Genomic DNA, 25,236 nt, shown 5'->3' on the forward strand with positions numbered 1-25,236 from the left:
ATGGGGACCTCACTGTCATCCATCACAATATTAAAGGTTGCCATTTGATTGCATGGTTGGTGGGAATATCTGCTCTCCATTTATCCCAATTTAGCCTAAATGTACTCAAGCTGGCTTCAATTTACTTAGCAGGTTTGCTGGAGCAGCTGGCTGCCTAAATATAGACAAAGTGGCACATGTGTTTTGCAGCCTGTGTTAATCTCTTTATAGACACAGATAGGTTACTACTAGATCCTTAGCTAGCTAATTTTAAACTAGCACAGAAATGTCTATGTTATACATCTGTTACATAGGCAAGAAACTAGTGCCAGTATGGAAAAACATCAGCACTGTTGTATGTAGACAGATGTGGATGGACTCTGCCTCTGTCCTTCAGTCTAAAGAATGATCTCTAAAGCCCTGGAAGCAGCATTTTGCTCTTTAGCTTAAGAAAATATTGGGATTAGAATGGTCAGAGCATTTTGAAAAAGGAATGAAGATACCTATCATTTTTTTAAGCAAAAGCACAGGAAATGTGTTGCCCCAGTGCTTTTCCTGCATGTAACAGGAATGAACACGTATGAACACAAGGCTCACACACTTCCTGCAAAGCAGAGTCCTTCATGTGTCAGTTATATTTTACATAGTTGTTTTCCAGTTATAATTATGAAAGGATAACTGTTACTGTGGACAACATCTCTACGAGTGTATCAGCTTGCTCCCCAGCAGCATCTGGAGCTCATCCATTCACAGATGCTACAGAAACACCCAGTGCAATGAAAACTTTCGGTAAGCAAAAGCTCTGATGCTGGTTTCCCTTCTGCTTGTTCCTGTTTTATACACCCTCTTTTACTGGAAAGCAGTAAAACCCCTATTAGAAACCATGATATGTACAAACCCACCCGATAATGATTGTGAAAAAAAGTATTTTATGTTATTTTTCTGTTGCAATAAAGTATTGTCAGAATTATGTTCAAGGAAATGTAAATGTTTATGGCCCGCAGGATGTGAGAAAACAACAAATTCCTATCTCTGGCTCTTTGTGTTGATGGGGAACCTTTTACGTGGAATTGGGGAAGCACCAGTTATGCCACTGGGGGTTTCATATATTGATGATTTTTCTAAAGAAGAAAACTCAGCATTTTACATAGGTAATATGCAAATAAGTGATTTTTATGCTAAATATTATTTTCTTTAACATTTCTGTAGCCAGGCAAATGCTCACCAAAAAAAAAAAAAATCTATCTGCTCTATTCTGGATTATTTTGAGTTGTACAGAGACAAAAAAGCAACGCAGAAGAGATCTCATGTTTATTTTCAAAGGATATTTCCCAGATGCTCCTTTTGCTTTCCCCAAGTGGCCTCTGCTACATGTGCCAGTTTTTTCTGTGATGAAGAGAAGTGTGATCAAATACTTGTTACTCCAGTGAGAAGTCATATCTGTCTTATCTGGCATACCATCTTCAGTACCACAGCTTCAGAGGATAAAATTCTTCCTAATCACCATTTCACAGATAAGAGAATGACCCTTAATGTAAGGATCAGTAATGTAATCGCAGTAATGTAAATGTGTTTCAGAAGCTTTTACCTGAATTCTACCTGACTTTTTGAATTTTACATGCAGCACACTTTCTGATGAAAGCTTTTTAAAGTCACTAGTTACAGAAGGAAAACCCTAAGCCTTGGCAGGGTGTTGTAACAAATCCCTTCTAACTGGGATTTTGTTGTTGTGTTGATGGAAGATAGCCTATTGCCCAAGACAGAAAGACTTACACCCGAGCTAATTAGTTTATTGACAAACTGATTTAATATCATGGAGTGTTTTTTTGGCTGAGGGAGGTCAAAACTGCTGCCTGAAGTAAACTTGGTGAAGTTGAACTGGTCATAAAGATAGTAAGACACAGTTTCAGGAAGAGTTCAGTGAGTAATGCTACAAGGTAAAGCCATTGCAGATGTTTTCATTTGGGGATGAGGAAATTTGCAGGTTGAAGAAAACAGACGTATTGTGAAAGGAGCTGACAAAAACAAAAGTTCCACTCAGCAGTTATCCGAAATATTTGTAATCGCCTCTGAGCTTCTGATTACAGGTTCAGCTGAAATTTTTTCTTGTCAGAATCTGATCTGGGAGAGATTGCAACAGGTTGGGGACTATTGGGGAAGTAAGATTAAAAATATAAAATAGACACAGAAAATAGTATGGATTCAACCAAAATGAAAATTTGTTTGGGTCATGCAACTGAAATAAAGTATTACATTTGCAGAGTATTAAAATGCTTCATTTTAACATTCTGAATAGCAGTTTTCAGTCTCTTATTCCATTTTGATGGACTGACCCTATTTGCAAAAAAAGTGAATTTTGAAATAGTCTTTTCCATAGAGCTGAAATTCCTTTTCTTGACCAACTTGAATTCTTTTCTATATCTGATTTTTTTATCAGTTGACTGAATCAATTTATGATCAATGTTTTCGTAAAATACCAAAAAAAATTCCTATAATAAAAAAGTCAGTTAAACCTTGCTGATGAATATTTACCTTGATCTTGTTACTTGACAATGAGCAAGAAGTTTCACCTTCCTGCCTCTCCTTTTTCTCCTGCCCTTAGACGTTTTGTTGAATAAAAACATAAGTTATTTTGAGGCAGAGACAGCTTTTTATTAAATGTCAATAGAATGCATTAAATTTTGGCAGAGTTGTAGTGCACATGATAATTGACAGCAATAAAACCAGAGTTGCCATAGGAAGGAACAGCAAAGGAAAAATTAGCATTTTTTTTAAGCTGTCTTACAGAATTTAGTAGAGGATGCTAGCTTTTCTGTAGAACTCTGTGAGAGAGGAAATTGATTTTTTTTCCCAGGAAATTCTATAGTTTTTAGACTGAGTTTTACAGAACCTTTTAAATTTATATAGTTCTACCAGGCCATCAACATGGTCCTGAGGTGGCACAATGCACTGTACACTGTATACAGTCCTAAAAAGCTCTTCTGCATATGGTCACTACTCAGTAGGACTGTAAGGGATAATGATCTGGCCCTCTGTGTCTACATGCAATTGTCATTTGTCAAGAGACAGGAATATCAGGATCTCGGCGGTTTGCTTTGTTCTGAGAGGGGCCTTTGGTGGAGTCACCTTTGAGGCCAGCTGCTCTGACTGAGAGGTTATTTCATAAATACTCCCCCACACTAAGTGCCTAATTTATTCAGGTATTTTACAGTCTTCAGATGTTTTGCTTCTGTTTAGGTGCCTATAGAAGAGTTTCCAACATATATGTGAGGGTTTCACCTATACTAATAAGCTTTCAGTAGCCCATTTTAAAAATGAATTTCTGATTTTATTTGGAACTGAATGTTGACATGGTTAGTTAATGGCAGTAGTCATTAGACTTATCATGTAAGAGGAATAATGGAGAATTAAAGATATTTAATCAGGAGTGCTTCACTTCCATGGATTTCCCACCAAAGCACAGGATTTGAATGAATGAAATTGCATCACTGAGTTGAGTGTTAGCATATAATCTTGTGTCTGTTGAATCTATGGCTTCAACAGAAACGTGTCTGAGGCCAACTTATGTTGTAAATTGTAATACCTGTTACATGCTACATTACTCATGAATACAAGGGCTTGGCTGAGCTATGTCAATATGCAGCAGCTGATTAACTGATAAGTCTGCATGATTTATTGTTTGTGCTTTAGTCTGTTTATTAATTACAAAGAATAAATATTACAAAAGAAAAATATGTTAAGAAAATATCACAGTGAACTTATCTGGTTTTGTTTTATCACAATACAAGCATATTATCTTAGTGAAGTTATTGAATTTAAAGGGTATGCAAGTGTGAAATTTAATTTAAAAACTATACATATGCAAAATTATTGCACGTATGCTTCTTAGCTTATCTGATAGCTTATGGTATCTTAAAGAAATATACTACATAGAATATACAAGGCCATTGGGATGTGTGTGCTGTTTTTTATCTGTTTATTTGAGAAAGTTGCCACTGAGAATTTCAACTTTGGAGATGAGCTTGCATAGTTCTGAGTAGTAAATTCTGCTTTAGACTTACTGATAAATAAACATGAAGAGCTAACTCCTGGCTTCTAGTGTCCAAATCCTGACTCTGCAGAAGTCAGTCATTTTGGAAGCATCAGAATTTAGTCTAAAGGGCCAGATCTTCTGATGAAGTGAGACAACTAAATGAAAGCAATATGCAATTGGATCAATGAAGCAAATTGTTAAATTATGTTGTAAGAATTTATCATAAGGTGAGAAGAAGATAATAAGCTGAGCAATCACTATATTTAGAAGAGAATTTGCAAAACCAACAGGAGAAAAATGTCTGCAGTTGAACAACACAGTAGGATTTACAGAGAATAGTGCTGAATGTGGGCAAGAACTGACAGGCACTTGGTTAAGAATTCCTTTTTTTCTAATAGAATTAAGCCTTCTGAAACTTCAAACAGCTCCCAGGTGGCAGTTCCATGCTAGAATTCAGAAATCTGAATCACTGAACTTTTTTTTAAACTGTTACCCCCCCACAACTAAACTTGACAGATCAACAAAAGTGACAAGGGAATGTGAGGACCTATGCTTGAATTATTTTGAGAATATTTTTATTTTATGTTGATTGCCAGCAGTGGTCACCAAAATCAAATTGTGCTGTATTTACATACCCAGTCAGCAAAATGCAGTCCTAGCTTGCTAGGTTTTTGCTAGCCTTCACAGCTTATTAATTTGCTCCTAGTGGCATCCCACTTTCTTCTGATCCCATGTTATCTCCTTTGTAAACAGAGAGAGACAGAGTGGGAAATGGAAGCCCCAGCGATGCCAGTAGGAAAACTGAAAGCTGCTTTTAAAGAGGTCATTACTTGATCACTAGATTTCCTGATTTTTTTTTTTTTTTTTTTTACAGCTGCATAAGTACATATTAACAGAACAGTTAGCTGATTTGCTCATTCTGGTGCTGAATCAACAAAGATTCTATCTAATGAACTTTGATCACATACAGGGACACTTATATCTCCTTGTTGCTTACTGAAAATATTCTCAGGGTCCTGTATCTAATTCCATGTCCACGTACTTTTATTATCCCTGCCATCCTAATGTGACTCCAAACTGTAAAATGTGCCTTCTTATATACATATCATCAGATCAACTACTGCTACTTAAAATTAAACTAGGGACCTGAACACATAGTACAGGGAAAATTTCTGACTTCTGCAATCACAGAACATCATGGAAGATGTAAATAGAGTTGCAAGTAGAGTTATGATACTTCCACTGGGGCTAGAGTTCTATGTTCATTAGTTAACTGCCACAAGCTGAACAATGCAAATACAAGAATCCAAGGAGAGAATTAGGGAGGGAGAGGTATAAAAATAATTGCAATGTTAGTCTCTTCCTTCCTATTCCTTCCAAGACACCAATCTTGTCAATGAAATGCATGCGGGGCTCCACCTGAGACTGTGCTTGCTTCAGCAAAGCCTTGTGCGGCTGAAGGAGCCTGCTTCCACATCACAGCTAGCGCGTTGGCAGTTTACAGCTTATTTTCTTGCTGCTCAGAGGCTTCCCACTAGACATCCCCTAACAGCCTGTGATCCCTCCTCTGTCTCCTCCTCCATCTCTCCTTTCCTTGCCCTCAGAGAAGAAGGTGTGCTTGTCTGCACAGCGTTTTGCTCACTCTCCTCTGCTGCTTCCCTTCTCTTACAGGCCTTGTGAGATCCTCAGGAATGTTTGGGCCAACCCTGGGCTTCCTGCTTGGATCTTTCTGTGCCAGCATCTGGGTTGACATTGGTGTTGTGGATATTGGTAAGAGACTGTGGGGTGGTACATAAACTGAGAAGATGGCTGTGTATAGGAACCTGCATGCCAAGAGGCACTTTCCCAGCTTACTGCTCCCAAAAGGAGGCTCTCTAGAGAGTTTTTCCTACTCAAAAGCTGGTGTTACTTACATTGTAATATCTGCAGTGTTGTAGTGTGACTGGAATAGCCCTTGATGGAAGACCCCTATCCCCACTGCAGAAAAATTTTGCACCTCTTTTTATGCTTGTGCACACACTTGTTACACCTTGCTGCGCAGCTGAGAACAAATGAGCAAATGAAAGGCCATCCCCATGTTGAGGGAAAAGTAAAAGGCTCATGGACACTTTCAACACTTGGGAAAAATTACGTTGTCTTAAAAGCATGCAGTAAAGATTCATATGAAAACTCATTTCATTGTTCAAATCACTTTCAAGTCTCTAATCCCAGGGAAAGTTTTAGAAACTTCAAGGAAAAACTGTCGAGTTTGGGGATAGAAGGAGCAGACAGTGGAAAATTGAGAAAGGAAGATTGTGACAAGGAAAGGCCACCATGGAGACATCTATTTTTGACTGCGTGGGACTGATTTGATACAAGCTGCATTTCAGTTTTTCATATGAACCACCTCTGTTGTGGTCTTTAAGTAATATATGTAAGGATACTTATAGTAAGTTTAATTGCTTTGCATGATATTTAATCTATTTTCCTGTCTTTCTGTATTTTATAGATGCCATCAGCATAAATCCTAAGGATACTCGTTGGGTTGGTGCCTGGTGGCTTGGACTGCTTATCTGTGGAGCAGTCAACTTCATTGCTTCATTGCCTTTCTGGTTTTTGCCTTACTCCTTACCAAAAGAAGGAGAGAATGAAAACCTGAAGATTAGTCATTTGCCTGTTCAAGATGACTGTAAAGTAGACCCCCCAGCTCAGCCACAGTTAAAGTTCTCAGAGGCAGTAAAAGGTGAAAGATTATTTCCCAAATGTTTGCATGTGAATTCTCTCTCATGGGTTCATTCTGAGCTGTGCATAGATTTGCACAACCCTCAGCAAAATGCACATTTCTGCAGTGCAAATGATGGACAAAAATGCTCTCTTTAATTTGTAGTATTATAATTACATGTTAAAAGTGTGTTTCAGTCCTCTCCTTATGTCAGACAGCTGGAAAAATCTCATGCTTTGAGCACCAGAGATTCTCAGTTCAACACAGTAGCTGGCATATGATGTATTACAGCTATAATACTATGAATATGAAGGAAGAGGGGGGACAACATCCCATTCCTCATTAATGACCAATCCACAGGTGGCAGACTACTGTTTCACTGAGACCAACGTATGGGATTGAAACATGTACTACATTAGCTGTTGGAAGGATTTCACTGGATTCATAGCTCCTTTGTATGAGCTCAGCGATGCTAAATTAACCTCATATAGGCAATATCAGACCCAACTACCCATTGCTGGACTCCCCCAAGGGTTTTGTTTGTATCTGTGTATGCATGGGCACCCCTTAGTGGCTACGGCAGATATGTTTTGAACTCTCATCTTTTAGGCAAGTCTGCCAACAGCCAGACTACAGGCTAAATGCAGGTTTTTGTCTTCACTTTAATTTCATGGACTTAGATAGTCTAATCAAGGGTCTCAGGAAAGGTTCCAGTCTTTTGCTGGGTCAGGTGCTTCCTTTCTGTGAATATCAGCCTCATGTGGTGCTCTCATGTGGTTTGTGAAGGCTCCTGCTTTAGGCACCAAACTTTTCACTTGGTACATTATAGAGAGTCTTGATGCTCCTCTAAGGACACTCCCCTGTACAAGCATTGAGAGTCAGTGTTGCAAGCCTTAGTGCCTTTGATGAATACTCCTGTGTCACACATAAGAAAATATGAGATGTTGAATTCCCAGTTCAGCATCCACTGTGCCATTCAGCCTTGTTGTTCCTGTAAGTCATGTGTTGGCAATGAGGAAAACTCTCACTTGAGCAAGCATGTTTTGATAGGCAAAGAATTATAACCTGCAATACAGCCAGTAATTAAATCAAAGTTAGTTTTATTGTCTAAATGATGTCAAAACAACTCTCATCTGTGTTTAGCAGGGTGTACAGCATATATTTCTCCACTGCAGATTTCTTCCCAGCTCTCAAGAAGCTGTTTGGAAACCCAATTTTCCTGGTGTACATCTTGCTCACTATTCTGCAGTACAATTCTCTTGTTGGGTTGATAACCTATGAGACAAAGTTTATGGAGCAGCAATTTAATGTATCAGTGGCAAGAGCCATCTTTCTAATTGGTAGGTACCTGTCCTTTTAAATTCCAGTGTCAAAGAGGAAGCTTTTCTTTGTTATTTTGCCTTCCTTTTTTAGAAGGAGCTTCTGTGAACTTTTTTGGTTAAAAAAAAGTATATAGGAGTTTATTAATTTTCCTACTGTACTTTGAAAATGGATGTTAATTTTAGTGTAATTTTTCCTGGTGTTCCTAATTTAGTGAGCTAGACAATTGTAAGAACTGTGTGGATTTTTTTTTTTCTGAATATTTTTCAGAGTAAGATTTAGGTTATGAATGTGTCAGTTTTTGTGAAACATAAGCCACACATAAACTGCAACTAAGTAACAACTAAAAGAAAAAAACATTTAATTTAGAAAATGTCTAATGCAATGTGTGATTTTTCTTTTCAGAATAACATCTCGGTATAAATGTTCTTCCACTTTGATTACAAATACAAATTTTATAAGCAATAAGAAATCAAAATGTTAAATTTTAAGTAATTTCATTCAGTTCAAACCTCTTTTCCTATTTGTCATTGCCCTCAAAAATAAGTTCTTTGAGAATGCTAAAATGACATTAATCTTACAGTAATTAATATGTTCTCATAACCTGGCAAGAGAACCAGGGTATTTGAGGTCATTGCAGAATTGATATTCCATTACTTTAATCTGAAGGCACCCTGCTTTGCTACAGGTCAGGTACAAATAGGGGAAGAACTTTCTTTTTCCTGTCTTTTTTTGGATGCAGGGAAAGTTTCACAAAACAACATGGCCAGAAAACCCAACTAAACAAAAAACCACACAGAGAAAGGCAAACCCCAATAAAACCTTGTAAAAGCTCTCTATTTAGCATGTAAATATTAGGGCTGGAGTTTGTGAAATGCTGAACAGATTCAATCTAAACACAATCTTTCTATGATTCATTCTCAGAGAAAAATGGAATCCAATGCAAAACCAGGTGCTGTTTCCTTGCATGTTCCATTTTGGAGATTTTTTTTTTTTTTTTTTTGTAACTTTCAGGAAGTTTAATGTTTTATTTTAGATGAAAAAGTGCCTGTGAGCTGACATTTATCTCATTTACCCCAGTTTCTAACAGGCACTTGTAAAGGTTTTATTATACCAGTATACATACAAACAACAGTATAGTAAAAAGGTAGGGAATATTGAGGAACTAAGTTTTTCAAAGTCATAACATGACTTGAAAGAAAATGAGGAAGTAAGCAAAATTACTTAAAGGTAATAAAAAGTCTTAGAACCTCCAAGGATCAGTCCAAAAATAGGTCAATATCTGATATTTTGGAAACTACTAAAACCAGATAATTATTCTAAAAAGGGTCAGTGCAAGTGACAGCAGTTAACGTTTTATACCTTCTATTTGCAGGTGTGATACTTTTACCCATCACGATTCTGGGGATGTTTCTAGGAGGCTTTCTGATCAAGAAATTCAAGCTTCACATAACTGAAATGGCAAAGTTTGCATGCATCACCTTTATAGTAGCATATTTGTTAAACCTCTTGTACTTTACATGCAGTTGTGAGGTGCTCCAGGTGGCTGGTTTGACTGCACCCTACTCTGGGTTTGTATCTCCTGGGTTTATGTTAGTTGTGCCATTTGTCACGGTTGCTTCCTGCCCTGAGCAGAACATGGTGCATGCACCTGTATTCCTCTACTCTTACAAACTAATCTGGTTTGTAACCTCATCTGGGCTACAAACCTTCTACTCTAGAAAACATTTTTATTTGAATTTGGATGAGTTCTGAAACGTGTCTCTCTGTTGATTTACTGTAGTGTATTCCTATATACTTTTGCATGTGTCTGTTTAAAGACAACAAATTTTTGTTGAAATTGACCTGTATTAGGTCATCTGCTAGTGTCAATCAGTGTGGTTTCAGCTAGAGTGGAGCTACTGTGATTATATCATTTTAACTCTCCCTGGGCAGTGAGACACACAAGAAAATCCTAGGCTTTGAGATAAATTTTTTTTTCAGGCTGAAATGATACCTAGTGTTGGGGATGGGCAGAATAACCCAATTTTGTTTTTCAAATTTCATTTAAACTGGATGGTTTTTTTTCTAAATTGTTTGTTGCTGGACATTGACAATATACCTCTGTATTCTGGCAAATTGCTAATTAAGATTAAATTTATCACAGGCAAGTTAAATTTTCTATTTCAAAGCTTTAATTTAAAGCCAGACTCCTCCTACCATGTAGGAATTTGGATGTAAAAAAAGTGTTGAAAGTGTCTTCCCCATAGTGCCCCATCCTCTAGATCAGTAGTTATCAACTTGTATAGGGAGTTACCAGCCTCCCTTGGTACCTGGAGCTGCTGACCTGCCTGCATCTATTTTTTCAGCTGGGAGGTAGAAAGTGGTCATGTCAGGAGCATGTGCTGTCCAAACAGACGTTCCCCCTCCCTTCCCAGGACCACGACCATGCTTTCTTGAGAACATTTTGAAGACTCTAGCAGCCTGCCACAATTGCCTACTGTTTAAATTAAGCTCAGTCTGGTCCAACAAATTTCAAGGGATTTTACAGGATTAAACTAAATGCGTCAGGGCTTGCTAGATTTTCAGTTCAGACAGAAATTCAGTCCTGTGTTTTTTGAAATTGAGCCTATGTTCAGGGAAATATCTAAGTCTTGGCAAATCTAACACGTAGTTCAACTCTGAGGTTAGTTACAAAGAAGATGTCAGAGATTTGCACAGTGGAGATAACTGGTTGAATGCAACATGTGATACTGTAAAGTGAATCAAAAATAAGCAGAAACTTCAAGACAGCAAATACTAGAAGAGCAATTGCAGTTTCTCCAAGAGAACTGAGACTGGAGAACTTATCATGTGGTAGGATTGTTCTGGTTAAGTGACTCACATACTCTTTTACCCATTTAACAATTTGTAGTTTGAAGACGAGCAACAGCCTAATGAGGGCTAAAGTGCCCAGTTATTTTCTCTTCTAAAAGACTTAGAGGAAATGTAACCCCCTTGAGGTGGTTTTGGATTGAGGGGTGAGGAGGAAGAAAAGGCAAATTTTGAACACTTTTTCCTTTATATTGTGAGTGCCTTCAATGCAAGGGTGATTTGTAGATGGTGGACTCCTGACACTTTCTGAAAATTGACCCCTGCTGCCATGCCCTCAGAGTCACTGGCCACTTTTTAAATTCTCAATTCTAGTTGTCATCCACTTAGTTTAACTCCTTGATGGCTGATTTTGATGGTTCTTACAGGAATGTTAGTAAAAGTGGAAGCTATGAAAGTCCATGATAACATACAACAAGAAATGAGATCTGATAAGAAATGGAGCTCAAGTCTGTCCCATGTTCAGGGCTGCTGCTGCTGAATACGGTCTGAGCTGAGACAGAAGGTGCACTTCTCACTCAGACTCATGCAACTTTCATTGACGCTAACTGGCTCTGGTCCAGTGAAAAAGTGTCAAGAACTTCTTGCTGCTGTAGTTTTATGTAGTTTTATATCACCACCTCTAACACCTAGGTATAGTATGATATCTACTGCTAGAGAAAAGCATGGCCAGCCTACAGGTGATAAGAGATTGTAAGTATTATTTCCTTTTTCTTAGGTTGGGCTTTCAAATGAAAAAGTAATAATCCCTCCTGGCCAAGAATACCTAGTTTGTGAGTTCCATGCCTTTTCAGCAACAATCCATAAAAATGTTAATGCTTGATGAAAAAATCTTGAGAGCTTTGATTTAGCTGAAATTAGCTTAGTCTCCATATGACAACTTCACAGTCCACTGGATGGTAGCAGATATCTGTCTATGTTGATTGCTTCACTTTCTCCACATTTTTCCTGCCTACTCCATGATATTTTGTTTGACTATATAATTTGACTAAATAATTCTTTTATTTCTTTTCTTTTTCCTCCAGATTAAAGCATCTTTCCAAAAACAGCTTCATGGCCAGTTGCAATGCTGACTGCAGCTGTAAGCTGGATCAGTGGGACCCTGTATGTGGGGATAATGGGATCACTTACATGACAGCCTGCTTTGCAGGATGTAAATCATCAACCGGGACGGGAAAGAATATGGTAAATAAATAGGTTGATAGAAGATTATTTTGTAAGACCTTTTGCAATAGGACAAGGGGTAATGCTTTTAAACTAAAAGAGCGTAGATTTAGACTAGATGTAAGGAAGACATTTTTCATGAATGTGGTGAAACACTGGAGCAGGTTGCCCTGAGAAGTGGTAGATGCCCCATCCCTGGAAGTGTTCAAGGCCTGGTTGGATGGGTCTCTGAGAAACCTGATCTAGTTGAAGATGTCTGCGCTTGTTGCAGGGGGGTTGGACTAAGTGACCTTTAAAGGTCCCTTCCAATCCAAAATATTCTATGATTTTATGATTATAGATATAGCTAGATTTCTTCATCTATTCATTTTCTGGCTTTGTGATTAAGAAATCCAGTAGACACAAATGTTGATCCTGTACAGTTTAACTTTGTAGAAACTGAATGAGTGCAAAGTTGCAGGTAGGGTTTTAAAAAGAGTTGGGGTGAGGTAAGTGAGCTATTCAAGAAAGACATGGAAAGCTCAGACTCTTAACTTACATTTCTTCAATGCTTTTATTTCAATTTTTTAAAATTTACTTTCCTCTCAGCAAGATGACCATAAATTTGGCTTTAAGTTTCTCAGTAGATCTCCTACTGTCTAGGTACAATACAGCTAAGAGGGGTTTGCTTTAGAAGACCTTTACTAGTCTGGTTGTTATACTAGCAAAATCCCGTGGTGTCAACTCATGTGCAGCAGACCTGCATAAAATTGTGAGTGTGGGTTTCACAAAGTGTTACAGATCATACTGGAATTGCCTGTTATTTGTGCAGTGGAGATAACTGGTTGAATGCAACATGTGATACTGTAAAGTGAATCAAAAATAAGCAAGACAGCAAATACTAGAAGAGCAATTGCAGTTTCTCCAGGAGAACTGAGACTGGAGTGCACTGCACTCCAGTTATTCCAGTCATAAAACTATATTGTACAGGCAGGAGGTCCCATAAATATACATCTGGTCATTTTGTTCAGTGTCTCAGCAGCAAAGCCATTTCCAGGACTTCAAATAATCCTACCTGTGCAAGACCATAAAAAACAGTAGGTTTGCACAAGTGTGTGCAAATAGTCATGTCTTCTGTCAGAAGCAGAATTGTCTTCATGTAACAATACTGGAAAAGACAAGCAATGCTTTCAGGCTTATATCCATATATCCCAGCAATATTCTCTTGCTTCACTTTAGGGAAATTGGCTTTCAAACCCATGTCTCCTGCTAACTTCAAAGACTATGAAACAGCCTATTCTCAATTCAGTTCCAAATGCTGTTTTGGATACATAACAATAGATATGCATGATTGCATTGTTGAGTCCACATTATATTTTTATTGTTACTCATCTGCTTCATAGGATTCCTGAGCAGAATGGCTGGATAACAGTTCACATCTGAATTTTATAGCTTTGACCCATTTTAAGCATAAACAGAGCACCTTCTGTCCTAGCAATGGCATGACTGAAACGAGAGTCACAGTTGCTTTGTGTCTGTGGAGCAGCTCAGAGTGACTGGAGCATACCAATGAACTTGACCGTCAGTCTGCAAAGATGATTAAGGAGGTTCTTTTAGCATAAACAACAGCCTGCCTGTTATGGGGAGTGAAAAACCTAGCTACTAAAGTAGTTTTGTGCCATTTAATTCTGATAAATAAATTATTCTTCTCATCTTCTCCTTTCAGGTGTTTCGCAATTGCAGCTGTGTGGAAGGACAAGGGCATGGGCTTGGCAATTCCTCTGCAGTCTTGGGACAATGCCAAAGAGAAAGCTGTACCAAAGCATTTCCCTACTTTTTAGCATTACAGACTATATGTGCATTTATTTTAGCCTTAGGAGGCACTCCTACATACATGATTATGTTTAGGTGAAGTACTTTACCTTACCTTGACCATAAAGCTTGGGGAAAGGAAACAGAATATGGTATCTACTATTTCATTCCTATTGTGAGGAACGGCATGCTGATGAAACTGGGGCCCTGAGTCTTTGTCTGTACTCTGAAATCCATCTCTGTTCAGAGGCACAGCAAAATTCCTGTCTACCAATCTCAATCCAATTTAAGGCTGAGTAGATACTTTGGTGATGAAATAGGTGGGCTATACGCTGATCCTGAACATTAGTTTTCTCTTCCAGTGACAGGGATGTTTTTAACAGAGCAATGAACTTGAAATAAGATGTGGTGCTAAGCCATATCCAAGGTGTCTATGCTGTTCACATTACTCAGAAGAAAAACATTCACCTTTGTTAAGCCTTGTTGCCTCAGAATGTTTTCTGTGTTGTGAGAAGTCTGATTCTCCCATTTTTTGTCAAGCTGGTAGAAACAGAACTATGTCAGCAGCAATATTTAAAATTTTTATTCCTTTGGTTGTAAAACAGCACTGCTATTTTACACTCATGAGAAAAGACAATGTTCTGTGCCTTTCACAAGGAAGTCTCTTTCCACTCATGCTCGTGGATGAATTGCAATCTTCAGTAATCAGTGCACATGACTGGATAACTCTGTCGGCTAAGCTGCTGGTCCTTCTGCAATATTTCTAAGTGCAGCCGTTCTTACCGCATGCCTGGATTTTGGACAAGGCTAACTTTGCTGGGCAGTTTTCAGAACATTAATGTGTATAATGAGAAGCCTTTCATGTTAGTGCTGAAAAGGCAATATACTGATGTATAAGCTTCAACTCAGGAAACAGGCTGGCCATAGCAAGTTTCCCTCCTGCCCTGTGCCAGCTCAGTAGACCCTTCTGCTTTTTTTGTCAATTATTCCAGTTATTCTGATGAACACAGACTCTTTCTCCACTGGTAGGAATGAGATGCTTTTGTAGCCAGGTAACTCACATTTGCTGTCTCTCTGTAAAATGCTAGAGGCAGAGGTGGGTTTTACCTGCATGTAGCTAGCGAGGACTGCACACCCTTGTTTCCTCTGTTCACCACTGCACAGTACAGCCCCTCCTAAAGCAAGGCAGCTTCTTGAAGGTAATTTATGGATACGAACTGCTTACTTTTAGTTGGCTCACTTTAATTTTCCTGTGCATCCTCTCCCAAAAGTGTTTACAATATGTTCTCCTTGGGTTCAAGATCAATTTCTGTAGATTCTCCCATTTAATTCAATGTGAGTTCATCCACTGAAGTCAGTGGAAGGAGAGCCTACATCTGAACTTGAACTTTGGTGAATGTTTTCAGTTAAGGATTGAGTGAGCTGTGCTAGGTAAGCCACAATACTCTTGCAATGGGGCACATGCATATGTTCACAGGATGGCTATAGCTACATTAATCTACTGTTCCCTAAAACAATGTACTATTTTTGTTTCCTTTTTAGATCTGTTTCACCAGACCTGAAATCCTTTGCTGTTGGGATTGAAACTTTAGGTGGTAGAGTACTAGGTAAAGCTTCACTTCTTTGTGGGATTCAAGTAGGTAGTCAAAGAGATAGACCAAACTTAGCCAGTGCAGTGCCCTTGCTCCAGATGTGAACAAAATACATTTTCCAGAAATTTTCTTTGTAAGGAGACTATACATTTCAAAATGTTTGGAGGAGCTTGCTACATGTTTCCTGGTATGTAATTACATATTATGATTATCTCTTCAGAATTTTTTCTATGTGGCAAAGGAAGGAAATCGCTTTGTACTTTTGGTTTGGTGGTTTTTTTTGGTTTTTTTTTTTTTTTAATTTGCAGACACAACTACCTGAGCTCGATCAGTCTGGATATCCTTAACACCTATGCTCCCTTTTGCTGGCCATTTTTAACTTAGAACTACCATGTACTCTGCCTATTATTTTCATTCAAGTCTTCGGACATGTAGTATGCCCTGCCTCTAGCAAACCTTGCCTTATCTTCATTTGTTTGCTGATTTTTAAAATCTTCCCCATGCAGACAAGCCCAAGTAGTCATTTGGCTCTCTCTCCTAATCTCTGTATTTTAACTGAATGCTGCAGAGAATCAATCTTGTGCTTTTATGAAATAGTTTTCTTCACTAAACTGCACATTATCCCTGAAACAGCTTACTGATTCTATTAAAGCATTATGACTGTCTAAAAGGAATTCTGTCAGTACTACATAAGTAATGCACTTATTACCTAGTTGGTTTTGAGCAAGTGCTTAATTTCAGCCCTTTGCACTCAGCTAACTATTTTTAACGGCAAACTGTTGTGTAATACCTAAATAGATACATTGGTATACATAAATATTAATATGTCGTGGCACATAATTCCACACTGGGGACTGAAAAAGAAATGTTGGTTACATTAACAGAAGTTATAATTCTAATAAAAATGCCATTAAAGTAAAATTACTAACATTTCCCTCACCAAATATAATAATGCTAAAATCTTCCATCCTTTCAACTCCCTTTAGGTTAAATATTTTCACAAATCTTGGAATCTCAAAGCTGGAGCTGGATGTTTAGTGCCTTTTTATGCAGCCATAATTCAGAAACCTCATTTCCTCATTTCTTTACCATGACATTAAATGCTGAGATCTTCATGTCTGAGATGATGTAATAAGAATTTTCTTTGCAGGAGGACTACCAGCCCCTATTTATTTTGGTGCCTTGATAGATGAGACCTGCTTGAAATGGGGGACAAAAAGCTGTGGGGGATCTGGATCTTGCCGTGTATATGACACAAAAGCATTCAGGTGAGGTGAAATCTTCAGTAAGGGGTTGGGAATTTGGCTTCTGAGGCAGCTTTGGGCACCAAGGACCGTGCTATGCTTTGCTCATGACAATTGTCAATAGACTGATTAGGATACTAAAAGTACCAAAACTCCTTATTTTGTCTAGGCCTTAATAGACTAAATAAGCCAAATAATTTTGATTCAGTCTGATATATGACATTGTAGTACACTGCCTTACATCACCAGAGTTAGTTCCTTTATTGAAGCCTTAGTGCACTGAATAACTCTGCGACACTTTGACTTTGTAGGAGACTGAAATACTGTGGAGTAAGTGTAACACTGAAGATGCTCTTCCTCATCCCTTATTTCTCTACTTCCTAATGTATAAGACCCATCCCAAAATCCACTTGGAGAGGGGGCCTAAATGACTGGTGGTGCATGGAGAGCTGCAGCCAGGAGCACTGAGTGCTGCTGAGGGGCTGGGGGAAGGCTGGGACAACTGACAAAAAGCCCCAGCTGGTGCAGCTCCTCCCATCCCAGACCTAAAATGTAGACTGCTGAATGGGAGCACTCATCAGACAGGAGGCATTTCTGTTGGGAGTGCAGGGCCTGATTAGAACCTGCCTGGGGCTACATATAATGTGATTGCTTTCTATCTGTTATTTCTCAAAATGTGGAGCAACACCTGGCTGAGAATAGATGGTTTTGCCAAAGTGTATTTGATATCTTACTTGGTTCCACTCAGAATTGACAAGCTTTATTAATATAATCATATTTTGTCACCTTTTTTTTTTTTGTCTAGAAATGTCTATCTTGGCCTCATTGCAGGACTACGAGCAGGATGCTGTCTCTTATACATAGTACTCTCTGTTTTAATAATGAAACGCTTCAAACCAGATGGTAAAGAGATGACAGATATTAAAAATGCAGAAAGATCAACCAGCAAAGAATCAGCTACTGCCAACAAAAATGAAATTCTTCCTGGTGCAAGAACCTCAGAGGAGAGTGAGGAAACTTGTATGTAAAAAAGAAACAAGGTCTTTTAATAACTTTGTCTATGTTTAGTTTTTCTAAGCACAACAGGAGTCTAATTACTGACTTCAAGAGCTAGTTTACATTTTGAGGATTCAGAAAAAAATCTTTGAAACATTGACTTTTAATTTGCTTTACCCTATCCTCTTACTCTCCTCATTTGAAACAATGGGGGGAAAAGGTTTGCAAAATTTGGGGGAACTCTCCCACCCTCTTGTTCTCAGTCCCTTTCTAGACCAACAGTAGGACTAGCCAAAATTTTTAAAGTGTCATAAATTTGATTATGATTGAAAAATTAAAAAGAAGAAATCCACAATAAGCTTTGTTTCCATTTTTCACGGACTTTATTTCAAGTCCTCTTTGTATTTACGTCCTACAGCTCTATAATGGCCAGCGAAATTACTCTTGCCCAGTTGCTCTGATGGCCTTTGCTGTGTGGCTCATTGACCAGAGCTCTTTGTTCCAGACTAGGTCCCATGGCCCATGCTCAGGTGAGAGCCCCAAAGCCGTCAGTGAGCATCCTCTGAACAAGAACTGCACAATGACTCTGGGATTTGGCTTGAACACATTAAACAGTCAAAATGGATTGATAATGAAAGAAAGCGGTGTATTAATTTTGCAGCATATCTCAGTATTGGGCTTGAGTAAAATTACTCTGAACTGATGCAAGAAAGTGATAGGTGTTTAAGTTCCTTTCATTGGGGGTGGGGGGGGGTGGGTTGTGCATTTTTATCATAATGACCACTGCATTTATACCACATGTATGTAGATTTCCTTTCTTGTTTAAGGAACCTCCAGTAACCCTTGAATTATGATGTTGAAAGCTTGCAAATTCACAGCTTTCCACAGACAGCCTAGCCCAGAGAATAAAGGATGCTTCCAACAGTCATTACTTGGAAAACAAGTCTCTAAAAATACTTGATGTGTGATATTTCACTTACAGCTCCCATGATGTAGCTTCACAATGGGAGCAAACATGCCTGCTAAGATCACTGCAGGTTTTGCCACCATCATCACAGCCATTTTGCTTTCTTTTCTGAAAGGTATCTGTGCTCCCTGTGGTCCTGTGCATAAGCCTACAACTAGGAAACAAGCTTTTTGTCCTAATCTTAAACTTCCTTGGGACATGGAAGAGAGCACTGCACTAATATGAAGAAAACCTGCCACCCTTTATCTGAGAAAGTAACAGATCAGAGGGCTAAAGAGAGGGACTCTCCATATTAAATGATCTGACTTTTTTTTCTGCCATCTGCCTGGTGTAAGTGCAAGAACAGGAATGGGAAAAGGGTTGATGTGGTACTCACTGAAAGCAAGTTCTTCATATCCTGACCTTGAGGATGGAGTTGTTTAAATTTTATTGCTAAAGACAATGACCAGCACACTTAGATGTTGTCTTTTGCACTCACAGCTCTGATTATAAACTGCCAGCAGATATGGGGAAGCAGTGTCTGTTCTAAGCGAACAGGAGTGAAAGCTTCTCTAGTACAGATGATATCAATATTGCACCTAGGTCTGGAAATAATTAAAGAAAAATCCAAGTTCCAGAAACCCCAGGAATTTTACACAGTGAAAATCATGGTGTGTCTTTCTCCTTCTGTAAACAGTGTTTTAACATTGAATAAATATATTGGCAGTTCTAGAAACACTCCTGGTCTGCACTAGACATACAGACCTATAGACATGGTCAGGTGACTCATACTAACATCATTTCCCTTTTACTTTTGTTGTTTGGGTACTTATTTCTGTACATTGCTTTTTATATTACATGTTTTTTGATGAGAGCATCTTTTGCACCTGTTGCTTGATTTTCCCAGGAGGTAATGTTTTAACAAAGGTGCGTTGATGATTGATACCAGACTAGAAATGAGATTCTGGCCAGATCTGATGATTCATGTCCAGGTATTTACCCCAAATGCAACTTGGTAAAGCAAGCTTTTTCAAGCAAATAAAACTTAACATCATTCTTTGTAACACTCCCAAACTGATAATAGCGTAAGTGCTACCACAGGTGGTATTAAATGAGCCTCTGGCTCAGTGTACTCCCAACTCCAAGGCTGTATCACTTGCCTACATTTTTAACATGCCCTGTTTCTTCTGTGCAAGTCTAAGCACTCTCCTGTGACCAGCATGTAGGAGTTTCTTCAAGGGAAAAATTTGTTCTTCAACATGCAACTAGCACAGAATATACAAAAAAATTAAGTAGGTGGTCAACTGAGTGGCATTTTCCAAAAGTTTTTTATTCCCTTGCCTCTCACAATAGAGAATAAATAGGGACATTTTCCCTTTTAATTCCTCCTGCTCCAAAGGCCAGGTTTCACCACATAGAGAGGCAGAGAGATCCTTGGGACTCTGGTTTGATTGCAAAACCGCATTACTGATTTTAGGATCAAAACTGATATCTTTGTCCTGTTTTGACAGCTATGTCAACATGCTCAGAGCTAGCTCTGACATTCTGAGCTCCATCACTGGAAATATTCTGCAGGAAAGAAGAGAAACCTGTTGTATTCTAAGGTGATAAGAGAAATTGTTAACCAGGAAAGCTATCTTGGAGATACATTTGCAACTACACCAAGTCAGGCATGCTTTTGAATAAAGACGACAAACCAGGTAGTCTAGGGATCATTACAGACAACTTGGTGGGCCATAAATCATGGTAATTCCACTGAAAACAATGAAGAAATATCCAAACCAGTGAATTTTTATGAGACTGTGGGAGGTTTGAGGGCATGAGCCTTGTGTTTACCCAACACCTGTTTGAGGCTATCAAAAAGCCCTTTAATGGCATTATCAAAGTCCTTCTGTCAGAATAACTATGGAACAAAGAGCCGTATCCCAGAAGACAGTGCAGTTATTTGGCATATCTTTACTTTTAGATATATAATCAAGCAGACATAATGACCTATGACTACCTGGTTTTATGATATTTTCTAGTTGTTTATCAAAGAAAAAAAAAAAAACAGCAGCCCTAAACCCACAGTTTTCTGTACGCATTAGGATCATGTACCCTGCAAAGACCAAGTCCTCCTATGGGCTTTGTGACCCCATTGTCAACAAGTCCTGTCTATCTGGGCATGAAACCAAACTGGGAATAGAGTACTAGCTGTTGCAGAATAAACAGAAAATACTTCAGGCTGTCAAATTAAATTTAAAACATTTCAAATATTTTAACGATATAGCAGAAAGGTAACATTAGATTTAGTCTACCATTTTTTCACTGAGGAATATATTGACATTTTGCCTACCTCTAGTTTGGAATATGGTCAAAATTCTTTCTAGCTGAAACAGTTAATATAGGTCTGAATCACATGTTATTTTCTCCAGTGTTACTTATATATTGTATTTCTAATTAATTGATATTTTTATTCTGAGTTGCAAAAGCATAACTTAATCACGGTTCAAGTCAGCTAAGAAGAAAAAACAAAGAAATCCTGATACAAGAGCACCTAAATTTTGAGGCCAAGCAGGTTCCTTCATGGGACCCCTCTACACTAATATTAAAGTGGTCTGTAAGGGCAGATACTGCTTTTTAGAGAAGTTAAATGATTTATTTCTCTATGGCTATGGATGTGGAGGGTGGGAAACATGCAAGCATGCTGTATGTGTCCTAAGGTGTTTGTCCATCTCTTTGGCTAGATCTGCATTATGGACAGGGTGTGCTCCTGAGACCAAGCCCTGCCTAGTGCACTAGCAGCACCCTGCAGGAGATGGCAGCCCTTAGCTTAGGTCTGAAAACCCAGTGTTGCAGGCTCAGGTTAAGAAAGTCAGGACACAAGCATCAAACAAAACCTGGGCATAGCATCCATGGGACAGCCAAATACAGCACAGTGGAGTTACCATGTGGGTTTGGACAGGCTGTGTGTTGCAAATTTGGTCTTCTCTGAGACCAGTCATGGTGTCACTGCACTTATGGTCCTACTTTAGTTCCTGGGACTTGTCTGTCCTCCATGGGATGAGCTGCTTGAGGCAGAGGTTGACTTCCACCAGCATAGGTGGAATAAAGGACCCATCCAGAAAGACTGGAAATCCCAAGACATTGAAGCTGATGGTTAAGCAAGAGCTTCCCAAGCATAAATACAGGCTGGGTGATGAGTGGATTGAGAGCAGCCCTGCAGAGAAGGACTTGGGGGTGTTGGTGGATGAAAAACTGGCTATGAAGCAGCAATGGGCGCTCACAGCCCAGAAAGCCAACTGTACCCTGGGCTGCATCAAGAGAAGTGTGACCAGCAGGTCGAGGGAGGTGATTCTCCCCCTCTGCTCTGCTCTTGTGAGATCCCACCTGGAATACTGTGTCCAGCTCTGGGGTCCCCAACATAAGAAGGACATGGACTTGCTTGAGCGGTCCAGAGGAGGCCACAAAGAAGATCAGGGGGCTGGAACACCTCCCTTATGGGGACAGACAGAGAGTTGGGGTTGTTCAGCCTGGAGAAGAGAAGGCCCCAGGGAGACCTTATAGCAGCCTTCCAGTACTTAAAGGGGGCTACAGGAAAGATGGGGAGGGACTCTTTATCAGGGAGTGTAGGGATAGGACAAGGGGTAATGGTTTTAAATTGAAAGAGGGTAGATTTAGATTAGCTATAAGGAAGAAATTCTTTCTTATGAGGGTGGTGAGACACTGGAACAGGTTGCCCAGGGAGGTTGTGGTTGCCCCCTCCCTGGAAGTGTTGAAGGCCAGGTTGGATGGGGCTTTGAGCAACTTGATCTAGTGGAAGGTGACCCTGCCCACGACAGGGGGGTTGGAACTAGGTGATCTTTAAGGTTCCTTCCAACCCAAACTATTCTATGATTCTATGATTCCTATGCAGCTGCTCACCCATGCCCTGTGTTGGTAGAGCTCCTGCCTGGCCCATCCGTTGGACACAGACTGCTTTTTGGGAGTCTCTTTTACATAGCCTAGTGGTTGGGACGTGTGACTGTAAGCAGAAAGCCTGGGATTGATTTCCAATGGGACTGAAGTGCTGTTTTTGTCCTTATGTCTTCTAAAGGTGCTCTAAAGTGATTACCACATTTAGTGGAAAAAAAGTAGTAAGTTCTGAGTGATCAAGACTACCAGGAAGCAACAGCCCAGCAGATTTCGGTAGATCAGTGGAATAAACTTGAAAGAGAGGCTATATAGAAATTGTTATAAGCAAAATACAGGTGGAAACAGGGTATTTTTATGGAATCCTCGAGATTTCCTCAGAATAAGACTTACGTGACACAAGGAAAAAATCTGAGAAGTATTTCTGAAATTATTATAACAGATCTGTTCTTAAAGCATTCTGAGTCAGTGACTGTCATACCTAAGTAATTCCTCTCCTCAGCCATGTTACACTATAAGGCATTTATGTAAAAAATGCAGTATTTTCTTCTCCTCCAAAATCACCAGGTAAGGAATCATCAGAGGAGTTTCATGTTTCTCTGCAGGACATACTGCTGCATAAATGAACGAGTCATCTTACTGTTATCTGCAAAAATAGTAAATGAATTAATCTCATTTGAATGTATATTTATTTTATTATCATCTCATCAGTGGAACACAGATTGTATGTATTAGCTCATATCTCTAAAATTAGGATTATGCTAGATGTCAGACTTGGATTTCTTATACATACTGAGTTCTGTCACTCCCGTAGTTCAGATGGCATTTTCACAGGAGCGGTATTCATGTAATTTCAGACAAGGCCAGAAGGCATCCTCCAAGAATACCCTGCTTTTAGGTGGCTCAATATATCTTCAGCCATGGCTGTTGAGCTTTCCTACAGAGGGTCCATATGCAGCACTGTGGGAGAGAGCTGTGGCTTGTCCCGTGCAGCCGCTGGTGGCCCTACTCGTTGCGTCCCTCAGGCTGTGTCTCCCTGATAGCAAAAATGGGTTGCTAACCTGTCTCATTTACACAGGGACGTTGGAGCTGTGAGGTAGCCCTACATGGGGTGCTGATTCATAATGAACAGTGGGAGATCACAGCTCTGCCTGAATGTGCTGGTCCTCTTCCCTGCAAGCCATGGGCTGCTCCTGCCAGCACAGCAGTCTCCCTTCCACAGCTGAGAGTCATGGCTTGAGTTGCTTGTATCTGCATGGCCTTTTAGAACATAGCTTCAGAGTGAGCTGACCCCATCTCTGCTAGAGTTTCCTTCCCCAGAAAGCCAGACACCCTTGGTCTGTCCTTAGACTAGAGCAAGGGCCAATATATGTCAGCAATGTACATAATCATAGAGTTTGTGCTGAAGTCCTGACTTAACCTGACAAGGCCAAGGAAACCTGAAATATTACTCCACTATCAATAACAGATTATAGTAATAATAATGATGACGTGACCTGAAAGATCTAAGACATTCTGCTGGTTTTTATGTATTGATTGCTTTAACCTTTTTTAAAAGCTGCAGGTGCATGGGTGAGAAATCATCCCCTAAACATAGCTTTCTATATAGAACTTTATTTTTCATAGCCAGTGAAGGTATGAATCATAGAAGAGTATCATGGCCAATTATAATATATCAGTTGGAGAATGGCTCATTGTGATACCTGCTTTGGAAAGAGGAACACATCAGCACATGAATAAAATTGCATGTGAAGGGAAAAATGACTAAATATAGCTTTAGGAGACTGTGAAGAAGTTTCCTATCAATGTTTAAAAGTGTTGATCTGTGTATTCAAAAGATGATCATGAGTTTAGAAGAAGAGCTCCATTTTTTGGTGCCGTATTGTAGGTAATTTAGGTAATCATTTTTATTTTAAAAGCATTACTACTCAGCTGTCTACAAACATCTATTACTGGGCTTGCTGAATAATGCATCTTACAAAAATTAATCAGGACATCTCAAAAATATTTGAACTTATAATTTTTAGGAATTTTTAAAGTGTCATTTCAGAGCCAGCATACAAACAGGTTCAACAACTCTGAAGATAATGGATGTTTACCAATCCCTGATTTGCTTTAGCCTGCAAATACATGACCTTATTTTGATCCACAAAATAGCATCCATGCCATGGTCATAAAGTTATAAACCAGCAATATATGAAAAAAAGAGGAGATTTACACTGCCATCAAAGGTATGATCACAGCTGAGTGAACTTAACCTATGGAATCCAGCTGCCACCTGTTACAGTGATGAAGAAGACATCTTTTTATGGGCTTTACAAACCCACTACAGTTCTGGGAAAGTGGGCTGAAAGCCAAAAACCTGTGCTGAAAGCTGGAAGGCAAAGATGTGTTCATAACTACTGTCATTCAAAGCTAAATAAATTAAAGCTAAACTTCCAGTGACAGAGCTGTTATCTCCAGGTAGAACTTACTCTTGGGTCAATAAATTAAAGGGTAGGGACTACAGATAAAATCATGTTTCCAAAGCACTTATAAGCTACAATATCTTTCCCAGACATGGAAAGCTCATCCAGAATGTGTGAGCAACTCAGCAACTATTAATGAAGAACACAACATTCTAGTTTTGGGGGATATATATTTTTAGAATAGGAAATATCTGCTGAAGCACTTCCTTTCTTGTATGTTTACTTTGATCCAAGTCATTCAAATGGAAATTTTCAAAGCAC

General features: G+C 39.1%; 1 protein-coding gene across 8 annotated transcripts; it reads left to right on the forward strand.

Moving 5' to 3' along the window:
* The first annotated feature begins 31 nt into the window (after positions 1-31).
* Positions 32-24,669, forward strand: LOC141944608 (solute carrier organic anion transporter family member 1C1-like). Of its 8 annotated transcripts, none has more exons than XM_074871454.1 (12): positions 32-768; positions 984-1,130; positions 5,684-5,782; positions 6,501-6,734; positions 7,889-8,053; positions 9,409-9,604; positions 11,909-12,068; positions 13,753-13,934; positions 15,381-15,445; positions 16,581-16,698; positions 17,480-17,694; positions 18,753-19,490. In XM_074871454.1, exons 1-12 carry the CDS (start codon positions 756-758, stop codon positions 18,860-18,862), a joined length of 1,704 nt encoding a protein of 567 aa, XP_074727555.1. In that variant the 5' UTR covers positions 32-755; the 3' UTR covers positions 18,863-19,490. The 8 variants fall into 8 exon arrangements, with proteins under 8 accessions (XP_074727555.1, XP_074727556.1, XP_074727557.1 ...); XM_074871455.1 differs by lacking the exon at positions 18,753-19,490 and adding an exon at positions 24,547-24,669 and having other exon boundaries at positions 33-768; XM_074871456.1 differs by lacking the exon at positions 18,753-19,490 and adding an exon at positions 18,181-18,295 and having other exon boundaries at positions 34-768.
* The last annotated feature ends 567 nt before the right edge of the window (positions 24,670-25,236 follow it).

The sequence above is a fragment of the Strix uralensis genome, chromosome 5 (assembly GCF_047716275.1).
Source record: "Strix uralensis isolate ZFMK-TIS-50842 chromosome 5, bStrUra1, whole genome shotgun sequence".
NCBI lineage: Eukaryota > Metazoa > Chordata > Aves > Strigiformes > Strigidae > Strix > Strix uralensis.